An 18,408-nucleotide genomic window follows, 5' to 3' on the forward strand; every position below is an offset into this window, starting at 1 on the left:
ACCGTGTCGGGGCAGGCTCGGTTATGCGCTAGTACCCCGTGGCATATGGAACATACAGCAGTGGTTCACGGAGGGGGAAGAGACTTGTTTTGGTGGTGGCTGCCTTCATGAAGGCATGCGAGGAAGGGGATGATGGCACAGACACCGGTTCAGGGGTGATCAGAGACTGATCCTTCACTATCCCAGACCCTGTGCTGTCCTAGCAGGAGCACATAAAGCCATCCCTTCCAACGGAGGGGAAGCCATTAGAACATTTTGGATGGGGCGAGTGCAGGTGTGAATGCCTACCCAAAGTGCAGGCTTACCACAACCCACCGGAGATCATCCTCTTTAAAGAAGGAATCGACATTAACAATTTCAGTATGATTTCGGGTTTGCTCCACGTGCAATTTGACTGCGAACACTGATGCATTCCTCCACGTGCTAACAGGCTTGAAGCGGGGCAGCTTGACTCGAGTACAAATGGATTTGTGCCGAACCACACCAAGATGGTCAGCCATCTGTGGAAAACACGGCGTACCTGTTTGCTCCTCAGTGTTTCTGTCCCTCCATGGAAAACTAAAACCCTTCTGTCCTTTTCCACACTTTCTTCCACGTGGGTGTGTTTGGCTTCCTTCGTTGTCACCAACTTGTCACCATTGTCACCGGTTGTACGGGAACAACTCAAAACTGATGATACGTTATTGCACCTCCTCTGCTGGATTGAACGATGGCTGATCGAACTTTTGGAGCAAGAGGACACCAAGGTACAGCCCCTACGGGAGTCCCTGTCACTGGAGATTTATGGAGCTGGCTTTAACCGCTCCGATAGACCAGGGGGGTTAGGAATTGCCGTTTGTGATGCTGAGGGTGCTGACCACATCAGGCACATAGATATCATCTGACTCAAGGGCTTCTCAGCTAAATCAGATTTATTCCTGGGCAATAATTTGAGCCCATGGAGTGAAAATCTCCAAGGCAAACCTGTTTTCACCTCAGGCAACTTCTCCTTAACTTGAATACAACAGCTAAAACCAAACTTTTCATGGGAGCCAGGATACCTGTCCGTGCTCCCAGAGGACTGAGATGTGTCCCCTTCTACATTTTTGCCCTGTCATTGCTTAGGCTTTAACAGTGGCCGTGGCTCTCCTGGTGCCAGGTTAGGGATGTCCTCTGAAGCTGCTCATTGCCTTGCTGCAGCCAGTGAAGGAGGTCACTGCGGAGCCAGGCTTTCTGCTCAAAGAACCAAGAAAACAGCTCTAGCAGACACGGAAGAGTGAATTCATTGCTACCTGATCCAAATAGGTGGCTCTGGAGGAAGAGAAAAGAAAGGACGCGAGGATCTCTCCATGTGCTGGGTAATGTAGCAATGCGAAAGTACTGTAGCTGTGCAGATGTCTTCCACAGATTCATTTGCAAAAGATATTCCATCAAATTCCCACATTATCCAGCTACAGAGAAAGGACATTCGTGTATAAAGGCATTCTGGCAGGAGCTACTGGCTTTGGGGCCAGATGTAATTCAAAGTTATTCTGAATATTACACTGCAGCAGCCTGGCCAAGCCCAGTAATGCTGATTATTAGGGCTTTCCTGGCTTTCCAGATGGAGCTGATTTCATTTAGTTCCCTCTCTTGTAATTAATAACTTGCCCCTTTTGTTCTTTTTTTTTTTGACTCTTTGTTTTATCCTGGCATTTTGTAGGACGGTTTCCAATTTACTTAATCCTTTGCTTGCTGCCTGGGTGCACGTAGCAGAGCTCGTTCAGCCATGCAGTTTAATGCCGTGCGGCTCAGATCTGTGCTGCACGATCTCACATCCACTTCCCAGCAAGCTGGCACTTCTGTCACTGAGCTTTTATATGCTACAAACACACAAATCAGACCGTTTCATACTAGAGCAATGTCAGTAATCTTAAGAACAGCCACCACCCTAACCACCAGCGTGCATATGGGATCCGTACGTTCTGTCCTTTAAACAAGTGCAGATTTAGCAAGGAGGAGGAGGGAAGAGGAAGAGAAGGCGAGCTGCGTCCCCCCGCTGCCAACGCAGTGCACGTTCTGCAGCACCACCAGGCTCATGTCCACCACATTTAGCTTTCAAATCAAGAAAAAAAGGAAAAACACAATTCCCCGCCGCCAGCTTCCAGTGATATGACGCTTCTACGTACGGAGGATGGTTTTAAATGAAGTTTTCACATGAGACTGGCTCCTTGTGCGGGGAGTGTGCTCATAAATGGGATATCACGTGTTAATAAATGATGAGCGTGTGGTCTGGAGGCATAGCACGGACATGTGTAAGGTGTGCTATAGGTAGCTAAGTGCTGGTTACACGCAACCGCACAGCTTAACCAGGCTGCCTCTTCTCTGCTTTTAACCCTAGCAGGGTTCAGCCCAGGACTGGGGCTCCTAGATACCTCCGCAGTTTAAATAATGAATATTAACCCACCAAAACACATAAACAACCTGAATTTGAGACGTATAGAAGGAGTGGACCTGCATGCAGTGCCTGTATGTCCGAGTGGGGCTGTACATCTGTGCGTACGTGCACATGCCCACGCATCACGTTAAGGAAGGGGAGGGATGTCCATGCTCCCCCCTAAGGGCTGCCGAGCCACCGAAATCTGGAATCCATACAGCTCAGCTCTCCAGGGTTTCTCAGGTCTGACCCAGCTTCAGCAGGACAGCCAAGTGTGGAGAAACCCAGGTGTGTGGATTTCTGGTCTTAGACCGCTGCTCTCGGGGGAATTGGGGTGGCTGGTTTGGATGGTTCCTCTTTCTTTTCTTTTCTTTTGTCCTCCAGCAACTCAGAGCATCTGGGATTCCTGTTAGGGCTTATTTTAAGCCCTTTGTTTCTTCATCCTTCATACTGCACCGTGACATCGAATGTGCTTCACATGAATGAAACTCTTTTAAAGGTACTCACAGTTCAATGCCCGTCTTTCTTTGGGAGCACATTTGTGGTTTTTTTTTTTTTTTTTTTTTTTTTTTAACAGATTACTGTCTGGAAGGTCACAACAAGAGCAACACATGTGACTGAATATTAACTTTTAATAGAGTGCATTGAACTCGGGAGCCGATTAGATCTTTCACGAAGCAAGAGCAATGCTAATCCTGGAAGAACTCCTAAAATCTTTCATAAGCTGCATTTAATTAAAAGAAAACGAAGTACGCAAGAGTTGATGCATGAGTTGTACATTTGTGCATCCTACTCAATGAATGAATCATTTCCCTGCCTTCTTTTCCGACCCAGAAATACCTTGCAATCCATTAAAGATGCTTAAATATTTTTACGGCCCCAGCAGGCCATGTGTCACTGCAAGCCACCCAGGACATGGCCATCACAGTCTGGAGCTGTTGTCCATCAGGGGACATCATTGCCTGTATTGCTGCTAAGGGAAACATCAACTGAAACGTTGTTAAATTCACAATGTAGGTTTTTTAGCTGTTTCCATACCCCCATAACACATATATGTCCTATATGGGCATATATGTGTCATGATGGGCCTGATGGGCTCTGTGCAAGATAAGGAGGAGCTGCTGAACACCGAGTGTGGGCTTGGGTGAGCTGAGACAGCTGGAGATGGAAATGGGCTGGGAGCACCCAGGGATGAGGGCTGTGCGAGTGGCAGAGCTGCGGCTGCATACTTTGGTGCCACCCCTAAAATGTTTTTATTTTGTTTATTTGGAATCTGTTTTTAGTATGGTTTTCAGGGTGTGCTGATCTAAGCTCAAAGTAAGTCAGGAGGAATTACTTCCATCGCCTTCGAATCAGGACCGGCGCATGGCACTCAGATGGGTCCCATGGATCAGTCAGATTGGGGCATGAGCCTCACGTGTGTCCCAGCACGGCGTGAGCAGCTCACACCCCTCTGATGTCTCACAGCACATGTGTGTAGCACCCTGACCCCCTCCAGGCATCAGGAGCTGGCTGGGTCCATCGTGTGGTGGCCTTGGACGGGACACAGCAAGCACATCTCAGACCAGAACCACACTGGGAGCGCGTTTTGAGGTTCCCCAGGTCTGATTGTCACCACCAGTTCTGGGAGGAGACCTGTGCCATCACCCCTGTGTCCTCCCTATAGATCTCTGCACCAGGAAGAATGAAATCCCGGCACGTAGCTCAAGCTCAGAAAGGTTTCAAGTCCATTCCCTCTCGAACTCATACAATCGATGGAAAAAAAATATACTTCGAGCCAAAAGCTGATGTTTAATGATTTATTCCTTGGGCCAGTGGGCAGACAGGGGGTGATGCCCAGTCTCAGCTGTTGGGTTGAGAGCTCAGCTAGACGTAGTTGACGACTCTCCTGACGGACTGGATGCTTGAGCTGCACGCCTGCCACGCTCTGAAGCTGCTGAACTCGCCCCGCTCCACCACGTACATACGGCCTCGGTAGTTGGGCTCCTCGTACAGCACCCACCTGAGCGGAACGGGAGGGTTACGTGGGGCCCCGCGGCCCCGTTGTGCAAGCTGGGCTTGGCCACGCGTTGAGCAGCTGCGTTTAGGAGCTTCTGTGCTGTGAACCACCAAGGCCTGCAGCCCCAGCCCCATTCAGCACACAGAAAGCCCCCAGAAGAGTTTCCAGCACAGCCTGGCAGTCACCCCACAGCCAGGTGGGGCAGAAGTTGGTTTGGGTTACACCAGCAACAAAGCCTGCGCCCAGAGCCTTCCCCCTTCACATTGCTGTAGGAGTTGTATGTTTATGCAGGAGCAGAGTGAGATGCAACAAATCTGATCTTCACCATACACGACAGAAACAGATTCACAGCATTCAGCGCTAAAGAAGGACACAAGTCCCCAAAAAATCTAATAAATTTAAAATTTTAAATCATAAAACCAAGCTTCAGGGTCAAGAAGCAAGGCAAGTCTGAAGAATTCCTAAAGGCTGGACAAGAAAAAATTCCTGGGGTGTACCCCAAAAGTCCCCTCAGCCCCTGGGTAAACACATTTTGGACTCTAAGGAGAAATATCCTTCTTGCTACACTGGAAATAAATCTTACCTCCTTGAGCTGACTCTTTAGCTGTGATGGGAACCATGTCTATAGCCACGCTTAGTAATTTCTCTTTTTCCTAGCAATTTTCTCTGACATTTCTAACAGGGAACAGGTTTGGGGTCTGTTTTATTCACCTTGTCTCTACGCCCAGAGTTAACTCCAACTTTCCCTTGGAGTGTAGTCACATAGGCAGAGCACTCAGCACCCTTTGGCACAGCTGACCTCTTCACCTAGCTTGGCCAAGTCTCTTTAGCATACCCGTAGCATATCCAGTTGAAGGTCTTCAAGACAGGAGCAATTCTGATGGTTGAAGAGGACACATTTTGCTGCTCTTCTTTCCATTCATCCTTTTAATACGCACCATGCCATGGTCTTAATGCGGCCACAACTATCACCTCTTTCCTCTGTTTAAATCTCTGGTGCTTTTTAATCATTTCGCCATTGCTCTGATAGTTTTACATTTAGGTTTCCACCCTGCCATTGCTGAACTTTTCATCTCTGCCTCATTCGTCTCATCCCAGAATCACAGGTCATTTTTTCACGGATCTCTGCTCCTCGTCCCATCTGCGGGCTCCGCAATGACAGCAGAGCACAAGGTTAATCTTCCAAATCATTCAGTTTTTGTGGTCGATCTCTTGCCAGACATTCAGCTGTGACATCTTGGTTAGGACCTACTGCATGTGGGATTTCCAGGGAGAAACTCCTTTAAGTCCTGCACGGGCCAGTGACTGCTGAGCCTCCAGGGTCAGACAACAGCTGCTGAGCTCGGATCAATCTGACCCAGAGCTGAAAGCTGCAGCCCTTAGGAAAAATGTTGTTTATAAAACCAGTCATCCATGAGCACTATCAAAGAAAAAAAAAAAAAAAGAAAAAAAAAGAAAAAAAAGGAAAAGCTTAGAGTGTTTAGTTGAGCCACTCCACGGACTCCCAGACATGTCTAGATTTATTTTGCACTTCTGAAGGGCACCCACCCATGTGGTCCCGGTGGTCCTGCTCCTTTCCGCAAGCGCACAGCATCGCCGAAATGTGCTCAGCCAAGACAGTTGGCTCCTGAGCGTTCCCTGCAAACAAACAAGTTCATTCTTTGGCACTTCTTGCAGCCGGTTTATATCAGAAGCGGAACTGCAAAGTCGTCCTCAGGCTTTCCTTGAAGGCTGCCCACTATCACGTACCGGCAGGGTGCCCCGAAGCCGCGTGCACCCTCGTGTACCTGACCCCACGGAGAGGGTGCTCAGCCCTTCAGCTTAATTAAGAAGAATTTACACCACTGCCATTCTCCTCTGAATACACCCCGCCTTATTCATAAGGCACGCCTGGCTTTCTCCCTTTTCTACCCCATCCCAGCAACGCATCCCTGCGTATTTTTGGGTGATCTTCTTCCATCAGCTCACCACCTCTCCCTCAAAAACTCTTGAAAAGAGCTCCCACTCCTACTTTCTGCGCCTTCCAATCACTCCCTCCCGCTGAGAACACCTAATATTGAAAATAATGCACGGCAGTAGGACAGGGCTGTTCACCTCCAGGTCGCAGGGCGTTGCTGGCCCACCAGGAGATGGTGGTTCTTCCAACCCTTCTCTAGGGCATCGTTCAGCAACGGAGGAACCCCAGGGGACAGTGCGGGGCTAGAGCAGCCCATCGTAGCCCCAGAAACCTGCGTTTCTCTCCAGGCCCATGGTTCACGTGTCCACGGGGTCAGTGGAGCAGTTGAGCAGGCCCTGGGGCAGATGGAAGCGGACGGCACGACCTGCTCTGGTGGTGAGAGCCCACCGGTTTGGGGAGCCCCCCTGCTTAGGGGAAGGCAGCGAAACAAAAGAGCAGAAGAGCAGAAGGACAGGATTGAAGCGTATTGGCAGTGCAAGGTGATGAGTGAGGACTTGTACGGCTTACTTAGCTCTTCCTTTATTTCCTAAAATTTACGTTCACCGAGGCAATGGAGTCAGTCAGCCCAGCAACGAGACGATCCTGTCCTCGAGCCCAGCAGGGGCGAGCTGATCCAGGCACAGAGCACACAACCCCCCAACATCTCCGTGCTGCGTTTCATTAGCACATAAACCCAGAGGACGCTGGAATGAACCTTGCGTGGATCCGGCTGGGGCCCTGTCAGCCGAACCTGGCTGCTCGCGCTGAAAATCCAGCAGGGCTTTGGCAGCAAGAAACCTGGCTCCGTTCTGCCTGCTCGTGGCCGGGGAGGGACGCCGAGAAGAGCAGGGGTGATGGGGGCAGGGGAAACACGCAGGCCAACGTTGGCGGAAACTCACTGCTTCACCCCAAAATTGCTGTGGCTACTAAAATTCAGCCTGTCCTGTCTGAAGGGCCTCAGTAATTAGCACAACGAACACTCAGCTGTATTGAAGTCAATGAGATGTTTACACTGGAGCCCATGGCTTGGGTTTGCCTGCTAGGAGGGGCTCTTTCTCGCTCGCCGTACCCGCACGTATACCACAAACCTGGGAATTTCAGCCTCTTGGCCTCAGGAGAAAACCAAAAACCTGCGGTCCGCTGACCCATCTCTTCCTGAAACGTGCCCTGGCTTGCTCTGAAGCCGGCCGATGGGTTGGGCATGGGAGCCCGGTGGGTGCTGCAGGTTCAGCTCTGACCGAGCAATGGAGCTCCATCCTTCCCTGTGTAGGATTCGGGCAGAATAAATGTTTGGTTTGGTTTCTCCAGGTTATGTCACTATAGTTCAGAAAAGCCCTTTTTTTAGGTGTTCTCTCCCAGACCGTGAAACAAATTCAGCTTTTTAAAGTAATGATTTCCAAGCAATCCCCTGCAGGTGGGAAGCGCGAAGCCGCTTGCCATCAAACCGCCGAGCTCCCATGGAGGCAGTAACGTCTCCGAGTGCCCCGGAACAGCGCTCTCGTTCCCAGCATTGCCTCAACAGCTGCACCAGCACCATTTCTGTCCCTGTGTCCCCAGCCCCAAAGGGACAGGAACGTGTCCCTGAGCCCCACACAATGCCAAAGGCAGGCGCAGCAAGCAGTGTTTTCGCGGCACGTGGCACCATCCACGGGCTTTGGAGGGGAAGCAAATATTTCTGTATCCAACCAATGTCATGCCGGGGGAATGAGGAGGGAAAAAAACGGCGGAGTGAGGTTTGGGCACTGCTGGAAGCTCAGAGGAGCCCTGCTTTACATCGCTCTCGGATGTGCAGGGTGGTATAGACATGCTTTTCGTCTGGGGATGAGCTGGAAAGAGCCTGCGGCTGAAATTCTCCTCATTTCTGGTGACTGCATCTCCTCTGCTCTCCAAATGGCCGAGGCAGGACTTCACCATCACCAGGCAGAGCTATCTTGACCCATGCAAGGGAAAGAAGGTTTTGTGGCCTTTATATATATATATTTGGGGGGGTGTGACTCGATATGAAAAATTTAACTGCTTGAAAGTTTCTGGGCAGCATCCCAATTTCTCCAGCTCCAGTCTCTACTACAGGGACACTTGTGGTAAACGAGTGGTCCTACAACTCTTAGCACACTCGTTGGCTCTCTCTTGGCTTTATGGTGCTGGTTCTCCCCACTGCTCAAATGCCTTTTGCTTCAAATGCTCAGTGCTAAGGGGGTCCCCAGTGGGCTCTGGCCACTGCTTCCCTTGGATGCTTCTTGGTTTTAATGAACTGTCACTGCCTGACCATAAACCCTTTTTTTGTTTGTTTTTTTGTTTGTTTGTTTTTGAAATGTGGAGATTTTGGCTGAATTGGAAAGGCTCCTGCAGAACACCCAGGGTCAGGATGTCTCAGTCACAGGGCACACCAAACTCTTCCCCATTTTGGGAAGATGTTGCTGTGGACAGAAAGTGCCCAGCATCACAAACCTGACGCACACGAGATGCGCAACATCCAGGACAGGACAGGCAAAGTGCCACAGTGCTCATGGGGCACAAAGGCACATTGCCACCCAACAGCAAGACCAAGGCAAAGCCACTCATGCAGGGCTTTTGGGCAGGAGGATGGGGCAACGCATCCACAAAGTGGGTTCATGAGGGACAGGGGAGTGCCCAAAAACCCCATTGGGGCATCCCACTTCCATGCTGCAGCAGCTGCCACGGTCTTTGCAAGAAATGTTTTAATTTTAAGGTGAGATGCCCGGGACTTCAGGTGTCCGAGGAGGTTCCTGGGGTTGCAGGAAACCCTGGAGAAGCTGCTTGCAAAGCAAAAGCCCTGACCTGCAGCACCCAGAGCTCAGCCTCTGGGAGGGTGTTAAAGAGGTGTTTGGAAACATGCACTGAAATGTTAAAAACAAAACAAAAAAGAGGAAAGAAAGAAAGAAAAAGAAAGAAAGAAAGAAGAAAGAAAGAAAGAAAGAAAGAAAGAAAGAAAGAAAGAAAAAGAAAAAGAAAAGAAAGAAAGAAAGAAAGAAAGAAAGAAAGAAAGAAAGAAAGAAAGAAAGAAAGAAAGAAAGAAAGAAAGAAAGAAAGAAAGAAAGAAAGAAAGAAAGAAAGAAAGAAAGAAAGAAAGAAAGAAAGAAAGAAAGAAAGAAAGAAAGAAAGAAAGAAAGAAAGAAAGAAAGAAAGAAAGAAAGAAAGAAAAGAAAGAAAGGAAGGAAGGAAGGAAGGAAGGAAGGAAGGAAGGAAGGAAGGAAGGAAGGAAGGAAGGAAGGAAGGAAGGAAGGAAGGAAGGAAGGAAGGAAGGAAGGAAGGAAGGAAGGAAGGAAGGAAGGAAGGAAAACCAAGTTTTAAGTTTCATGCATCTTCAAGGTGCCCCAGAGCTCTTGCAACCTTTCACCATACAAAAATCATGCCCCTTGGCAGCAGCTCCCGTTCCACACTCAATACTGGAGTCACCAAAATTCATCTTTAAACCCCAGGCTTGACTAACATTTTGAGGCTCCCCCAGACTCCTCCAGCATCAACAGGCTTTCCCCCGCTGGCTCCTTTGCAGCCGCATCCCTCGCTCTGACGCTGGCCCCGGAGGGCGTGCGGGAAGGGACGCGGAGGATACTCACGCGCCGTCGCCGTACACCTTGATGGCGTTGACGCAGGGCTTGTCCCAGCCCTGTCCCTGCAGCGAGGGGCAGTCTTCAGTGAGCTCCAGGCTGCGGCCGCTGAACCGGCTCCCCTCGAAGATTTCCATCCTGTAGTGCTCGCCGTGCTGGGGGCAGAGGGAGTGGAGTCAGCCAAAAAAGAAACAACCCACGAAACAAATCAACCCACGGTGAGTTGTTTCCCCAGCTTCTGCGAGATAAAGAGGGAAGGTTCTGGGGTGGAAACGGGAGGAAAAACTCATGCCATAACCTCGTGCCACCTCCCGGCCATGTCGAGCTGCAGCCGCTGCGCTCGTGCGGGCACATGCAGCCACCTCTTCCCTGTGAATCCCACCCCCCCCGAAAAGATGTCATAATGTTTCCCCCAAATAATTAATTAGGAATCTACAGTTCCTTACAGGAGCCGCTGTTACTTTCTTGAAGAACAAAAATAAAACAGAGAACGGGAAGGGAAACCTTCACAGCAGCATCGTTATTTGAACCCTTGAGGGTGAAATGAGGTGAATTCCTCCGGGGAGAGTCCTGCAGCCTCTCTGCAGCATAGGCACACGGGGCAGACCGAGCTGAATGGGGTTTCTGAAGCCGAATTCAAAGAATACCTAAACGCATACTTCAAATAAACCACGCCGAGGCACGGAACGGCCGGGCTGCGGTGCCAAACCCCACAGCAGGCGAGCGGATACGGCGCCTGAGCAAACATTCCTCCGGGAATCCGTGCTGCAGAAACGCCTGAAAGCGCTCACGGACATCCAGCGGGGGAAAAGAGAGGGCCAGGAGGGGAGGCGCACCCTCTGCTCTGGCTCTGGGCCCCGGGAAGCATCCCTCCGTGTAAGGACCAGCAGCAGGAGCGGTGAGCCATGCCCTGGGGTGCTTTGGGAAGGAGGTGCCCATTGCCGTGCCAAAAAGCTGCCGGCGAGAAACCCCTCCAGGCCTGGATGGGTTGGGTGGTTGCCCTGGGGGTCCCGAGGGATGGGAGAATCAAAAAGGGAGAATGAACCCAGCTTCACTTCTCTTTGCTGCTTTTTAACCTTCGCAATTATACCTTCCTCCAGGTGGTGCTTTTAAAAGCTTCGTAAGGGGAGGGCTCTCCATTTGGGGGAAAAAGAGGTGGTAGTCTGGAATTATTTGATTTCTTTTTGCCATTAGCAGAGAATCCAGATAAAATCCACCTGGAGCAGCTGCCCCATGAGCCCGGCTTGGGAAGCCCCTGGGGTGCACATGGGGATGCTGAGCTGCTTCAGTCCCTATTTGTCCCAGCACTGAGCCTCTTTGAGCATCTCGCAGCAACCCACGTGAAAAAGGCACGCCATGCCATCAGTTCGTCCCCACCTCGTCTGCAAACCACAGGAGTAACCCCATTCCCATCGAGGCCGTTGCATTTGGTGCCCCGTGGCATCTCCGTCCCCTCCAAGGCTTCATCCACGACAAGGACACGCTCGGCCAAGCCGCGGGCAGCCACTCACCATCCCCACGGGCCGGCAGGAACCCAGGCGGTCGCCGCGGCCGTTCCAGCGATGGAAGTGGGGGTACTCGCCGTGCTCCAGCACGTACTGCTGCCCTTGGAGGTTGGGGTGGGCGAAGCAGACCCAAGCCCCGCTCCGGACGCAGATGGAGTTGACCCGGCTGAGGAACCCCCGGTCCTGGAAGCTGCTGCAGGTCCCACAGACGTCCAGCCTCCTGCCCGTGAAGCATTTCCCTTCGTAGAAGGTGATCTGGGATGGGGAAGGAGAAGGGCACGGTGGTGATGAGCAGGGCACAGCCAGGCCCTGATGTCAAGCCAACAGGAACCTCTCACAGATGCATCATTTCGGGGTCGGTTTGTTTTTTAGCCACTTCCCAAAAGGAGCATGCAACCATCCCTGGCATTTTTTTTTTCCGAGAGCCGTGTTTGTTTTTCTGGGAAGGCAGCGCATCCCGCATTTACGACACTTCTCGCTCCCTCACATACTTCCAGCAGGAATGTTTAAACAGGAAGCTCCGCTCTCAAACGCGGCTCCTTTCGCTGCACCCTCCCCATCCCTTCTACCAAATTTTTTTACCTTCACCCCATACAAACCCGGGCTCCCCTGGCGAGATTCGAGCGGTTGGGTTTTACTCACTTTTCCTGAGTATTGAGACATTTTCTGCTGGCTGCTCTCCAAGACCAAAAAGGGGAAGCCAAACCAAAACCACGGAGCCGTCGGCCACCCCGCTATATAGCAGCAGGGGCAGACGGGGCTGCTGTCGCGAGGGCTTTGGGACAAAGCAGCAGGAGCCGGGGCTTTGCACGGCCGTGCTTAGTAGGCAGAACTGGTGGTACCGGGGCCTGCTGAGCGCGGGGTTTTGATTTCGGGCAGACGATTTAACAAAAGATTTGCTTGGCAGGGCTTCGGTCAATTAGCGGTGTGCATTTACTGCTCCTTTTTGAAGGATTTCTGTTTTTTTTTTTTATTTTATTCTTATACAGAGCAGACAACAAGAAAATAAGGAGAAGGAAGTCATTCGAAGCACGGCTGTTTCTTTACCAGACGGCTGTTGCTTTTTTCCCAGAGTATTCCGCCACTACTGATGTGTGGCAAATGTCCTTGGAAGACTCCTCACCAGAAGCAAGTTGCACCCCATCCATCAGAGAAATGGTTTCTTGGTCGACCTTCCAGCCCCGTTAACTGGCATCTCTGAGCACCACGGACCTCATCCCCTCCAAAGCACAGTGGCTGGGCTCACAAGCTCACTCGTGTTACTCATGATCATTGTTTTTATGAATATTTCCATCTTTCAGCACCAAAAGGCATATATAAGGCAGGATTAGAGGGATTTTAAAGCAATACCATTGACCATAAATTAATATTTCCCAAAGAACTGCAATTATGGCTTTACCACAGTGGATGCTCTGCATCTGGCACCTCAAACGCTATCTCAGAGCCCTGGCCCAGGCTGCCCAGAGGCTGTGGGGTCTCCTCCTTGGAGAGCTCCAAAAGCACCCAGAGATGCTGCCGGCCTCATCAGGCTGTGATTCTGATAGAAACCAGCCTCACGTTGTTCTCTTCTATGCTCTAAGAGATGCAGCTATGCATCCAGAGACTTTAAGAGACTTCTCAGGACAAAGAGCCAAGGAAAGCCCCAGCCCACAAACCCCACGGGGTGCATGCTTTGAATCCATCCCCAAAACTCCCTTCCTGGCGGGTTGCTCCCACCCCTCCGCGTGCCTGCAGCCTCGTCCTGCAGCGCAGCCCGGCCTCCCTCCCTCCTCGTTAACTGCTTCATTTTAAGATTACAGACCATTTGCGAAGAAAGGAGGTGATTATTAAGGATTAATCACGTACCGCCCTTTCAATTAAGATGTAAAAGTTAATGAGCGTGTGTGCTGAGCTCAAGGACGCCAGTGGTTGGGGTGTGCAGGAGGAGGGAGGAGGCACGCGTGTGTTGGGGAAGGGAGAGCATCCTTCGGCCAGCCCAAGCAAACCTGCCTCACTGCCACAGGAAAGGGGGCAGGAAAGCTGCTTGCGTCTCCATGTCCAGGAAATAATGGAGAAACAGCTAATTAATGAAGAAACAAAACCCACAAAACCGTGCCATTATCAAAATGGTTGCAGCTGTTTCCATCAGCTCTCCGGTGAGCGGAGAGGAAGACCCACAACATTCACTGCAGACCGGCCCCCAAAATAACCACGAAAGCAAGCTAACCACAAAGCTGGGTTTCCCCTGGCCCTGTCTCACGGTGGGATTTTCCCTGTGTCTCCTAAGGTGCGAGCTGTAATTAAATCTGCAGGGACTGGACGTCCTGAGACTCCAGCCCAGCTGTTAAGTTTGTTAGAAGCTGTCCAACAGGTTGGGAAGCTATTTAAGGAGACAGAAAGAGGGCGCGACCGCTTTTTTTCATATTTCTTCGAGAAAGCATGTTAAAGATATGAAAAAAATAAGGAGCCATTAAAAAAAAAAAAAAAGGAAAAAAAAAGAAAAAAAATAATACTGAAGAACTGCAAATCCTAATTCTTGGACAAAACCCCCTATTCTTTTGTAAAGGACAGAAAGGCTACAGCCCCTAGCAGCCTTTTGACCTCCCATTGGTGCCTGGTTGCAGGATCATACCACAGAATCGCAGCCTGGTGAGGCTGGCAGCACCTCGGGGTCCCTCGGGCCCAGCCCCTGCCCCAGCAGGGCCACCCCGCGCAGGGTGCCCAGGCCCATGGCCAGGCGGCTTTTGGAGCTCTCCAAGGAGGAGACCCCACAGCCTCTGGGCAGCCTGGGCCAGGGCTCCGTCACCCACATCCAACTGTGGCTGATGCCCATACTGCCGCAGATGAGCCCCACAGCTTACGATTTTGGCAGCAACACGGCATTGCAGGAGCACAGGCCCAGCCAGCCCAGGTGTCACAGCCCACAGCTCCATTTTCCCATTGTTCCCAATTTTGGCCTAAAGGTTGTGGCTGCAGCCTTGGAGGCGACATTTGCTTCCAGGTGCCCCAAAATGCTGAAGCAGCCCCAGAAGAGCGGGTGCAGGGGTGGCTGGACACCCACCGGCATCCAGGACACGTCCTCTCCGTTGGTCTCTCCCAGCTGAGAGGCACAGGACTCCCTGGATGAGGCCCAGGGCCTCCTGGAGGCCCCATGGCTCTGCTGGGGACACAGGAGGGAAGGGCTTGATGCCATGGCACACTGCTGGTGCCAGCTGCTCAGCAGCGCCCAACAAAAGCTCACCAAGAAACTCAAGGAAAATCCCTTGTGGCTATCGCAGAGCCCCTTCCCTGATGCTGAAGGCCCTTTGGCTGGTGGCTTGGCTGTGGACTTGGGGACACACTGCCAGACGTTGGCCCTCTTCTCATTGTCCCCTCCAGGCCAACGCCATTGGCATGACAAGACACTGGGCTGACGGACATCTTCTCTGACCCCATCTGGCTGGGGCCTGAGCAGGAACTGCTGCCCAAGGAGCGCTGTTTTACCACAGAAGTAGACGTGGCCGTGCTACCAGCCCACACACAACCACCCAGGACCATCTCCCCAGTGGGCCCGCCCTCATCCCCATGTCCCACCTCAGGACCTGCGAGCACAGGACCAGGCCGTGAGCATGGCGGAAACGAGTCCAGGCCGGGCAGTGCCCCAAACGTGGCCGTGACACACCACCGCCTGCTTCGACGGGGTGTTTTATGGGCTTTATGGGGGGATTTTTCCGTGCTGCTCAGCAGACGCCGACGGTCCCACAAAGATCTTTTGCGTTACGTGGCGCTGACAAGATCCTGCTGGAATACCTGAGGTAAGGTGGGGAGAAGCCCAACTTGCTCCTCCTCTGACAAAGAGATTTCCTCAAGAGAGCGGGGTGTGACTCCTGGAGGCAAAGCTTTAGGAGTGACCCAGCAAACGCTAACAGGAATGTTTATTGGCACAGGATTAGCGTTACGCCGTCCTGTGCTCAGAGGCACCTCATATGGGCAGTGCGACTCCATGCAAATAATAATTAGGTGAGCAACAGCCAAGAAGTTGCCTCGCACCCTTTGAAAGGGCCATGCTCCGACTTCTGGAAGAGCTTTGGGTATTTGCAAAGCAGTGTAAGACCAGGCCCTGTACATTTCTGTGTCTTACTGCTTTCAAAAGGCCATCTAGCTTAAAAGCTCACAGATGTCTTTATGTACTTCCATAAGAGGTACTTCTAGCTCATTAGAGGTGGCTTCACCAGCTACACAGCCACTGCTCTACACGTGGTCTTCATTGCAGATGCACCAAGACGTAACCTCTGCAACATCTCCACAAGGGGTGGCTCCCCCTGACACAGAATCACAGAATGGTTTGGGTTGGAAGGGACCTTAAAGACCATCTCGTTCCAACCCCCTGCCATGGGCAGGGATACTTCCCACCAGACCAGGTCGCTCCTGGTGACCTACCATGCATCCTGGTGACCTGCGTATCCATGACACACCCTGCGTCACCACATAAGAGTGCAGGCTCCAAAAAACCTCCTAATGCCTGCGCAAACTCTGTAACAGAATCATGGCTCGGACCTGGCCAGTTTCCCACTGTGAAAAACAGCCCCACGCCTCACAGTTGGCACCTGCTGGTCGGATTAAGCCAAATATTTTTTAGCTGCATTTCAGAGATGGATACTGAAAAAATAAGCAAAAGCTTATTGTCGGGAAGACTCTGGGCTCAGTATTAGTGCAGCTCATTGCACATCTCAACAAGCAGGACCACATAAGTGAGCGGACCGAGCTGGGACTTGGATCCCATGTTGGAAGATGTCAGAAAGTCCCAGGTTTTTGGTAAAATCCTTTCAGTTTCCATTTTGTTTCACTCAGGAACAGGATGTGGCAGAAGCATCTGGGCCACCAAGGACACCTAGCACCAGGCCCAGCTCAGCCACGGCTCCTCCGTGCCCGCGCGTGAAGGACATCTGCCGCAAGGCCCTGCCTCCCCCAGCTGTGAAGGGGGAGTCATTTTGACCTTATTAGATGAGGTTGTGAAGATTAGCCAGCCTTAGCAGCATGCTCCGAAGATGAGCCGTACTGATTACATAAGGACTAATTAGATCCTGTTGATTTCTCCTTCTCGAGAGGCCGCAGCACAGCGGCGCTAATTAGCGACCTAAGCCCAGCAAGCCTGGGTGGATCAGTGCCCGTAACACCGGCACGCAGCGGCAGCACACCTTCTGTAGCAACAAAGGTGTGAGGCCGCACATTTCTTTTAAAAAAGGTGAAAGCACACAGTAAGGTAACGACATAGGATGCCTTTTCCACTTCAGGCCGTGGCCTGTCTCATGCTTGGAGAAGCGAGCTGGCTGCAGCAGCAAGGTAACTGCAGGAGCGATGCCCGAGCTGCTCGTTCGGTGTCAGGGTGCACGTTTGGGTGTAGGAGCTTCTCTGTTCAAAGAAGCTAGAAAACAGAAAGCCTGAAGTCTTCAATTCTTCCAATGCTATAACAACTTCTTATGCAAAGTCCAGTTTCAGTCCATGTTGCTCCACCCTTGGCTGGGCAATAATGTAAGGTTACTCAGCTCAGCTACTACCAGACAGCTCCTGCAGGCCCCAGGGAGCCATAAACCCACTTTCACAGCTTTCTTCTTCTCCAGGGAACAACAGTGGGCGCTCAACACCCCTCTGCAGAAGCACTGACCACCCCTCTGCAGAAGATGGGAAGAAACATGAGGCACGACACTGCCCAGCCCCAAGGCAGACCAACTCCAAGCACCCCCCACTGCAAAGTCAATCAGACAGGGCCAGAGTTCACCCGGTGTGGAAGCAGTGAAAAATCAGCGTTACGTAGCCACCTTCTGCCTGCAGTCCATCCTCCAGCCGCTGAACAGCACCAGTCCCAAGGGTTTTGTGGTCCTCAGCACCCCCGAGCGCTTTCTGTCTTCATGCAGCAAAGCATGGAGTTGGACAGGAGCACGAGTAAGGCAGGAGCTGTTACCAGAACCAATTTAAGCCCACTCAAGTCAGAGGGAATTTAACTTGACTTATGGCAGTTAAAATTTGCTCATTTCCTCCTCAGGAAAAGGATCTTTGCACATCCACCCTCGCCAATGACCATCCCTGAAGAATAAGGCTGGGCCCCATTAAGTGTGCACCAAACTTACTCCAGCCCGGGCCAGAGAACTTGTCATTGCCTTCGTGATTTACCTTTTAACCCGTACACCATTTATTACAATCCTCAGCAGGATCAGGGCAGCTGCCAGACAAGGCTGTATGAACTCCAGGCAGGCAGCGGTTTGTTAAATACTATTTCTTGCTTCCATTCATAACACAGGGCTTCCAAGATTGCCCACCCCCCTTTCACCAGTGTAAGGAAGCAAGAAGCTGCCCACAATCCTGACTGCTGGAAGGTGCCATCCCGAGAAGTCACCTGAAATCTCTGGATCCCCAAGTGGTTCACGCTGATCATGTCCGACTACGTATTTCATTAAAACTGCAAGACTATCGCATGTGTCTGTTCTCTAGACCTTATTAGCAGAGAAAGGCTTGGGCAAGTAGAATAATTTCCATTTCTTGCTGCATGAGCCAGCCATAGGACAAAGAAAACAATCTATGTATGCCTTTTTTCAGCTCTTACATAAAATGACTTCTTGGAAGTTCTCTTTGCAAATAATCCAGAGAACCTGCATCTGCATTTGATCTCCCCTGAAAAGCTTCACCACTGAAAGCAGGGCCTTCATTATCTCAAGACTATCAAGTTGCACATTTCCTCATCCACACCCTTTAAGGCTTTAAGTGTGCTAGCTGCTAAGGCTTTAATGAAGCAACTTTTTCAGGGTTCAGAGATTACAAGTACATGTGGGCATTTTTTTTTTAATTAGCATATGGAGTATTTGAGGTGTCTGGTACTCTAACTTCCAGCTTTTCATGCCTACATACATGACAAGTCAGATACTAAACTTGCCTATTTCAAGCCATATATATATATATATACACACACATATCAGTAATCACAGGAATTTGTAACTCCCCAATACTATGTCCAGAATGCAATGCCAAAGACACTGCCTGTGCAAGAAATC

The 18,408-nt window shown here is 51.1% G+C and overlaps 1 protein-coding gene across 1 annotated transcript; it reads right to left on the bottom strand.

The window, feature by feature from the left end:
* Window positions 1-4,180: 4,180 nt before the first annotated feature.
* CRYGN (crystallin gamma N) lies at window positions 4,181-14,216 on the bottom strand. Its single transcript, XM_066991006.1, has 4 exons — window positions 14,016-14,216; window positions 11,411-11,713; window positions 9,909-10,054; window positions 4,181-4,397 (listed from the first exon to the last, which is right to left on the bottom strand). Exons 1-4 carry the CDS (start codon window positions 14,214-14,216, stop codon window positions 4,262-4,264), a joined length of 786 nt encoding a protein of 261 aa, XP_066847107.1. The 3' UTR covers window positions 4,181-4,261.
* Between the last annotated feature and the right edge of the window lie 4,192 nt (window positions 14,217-18,408).

The sequence above is a fragment of the Anser cygnoides genome, chromosome 2 (assembly GCF_040182565.1).
Source record: "Anser cygnoides isolate HZ-2024a breed goose chromosome 2, Taihu_goose_T2T_genome, whole genome shotgun sequence".
NCBI lineage: Eukaryota > Metazoa > Chordata > Aves > Anseriformes > Anatidae > Anser > Anser cygnoides.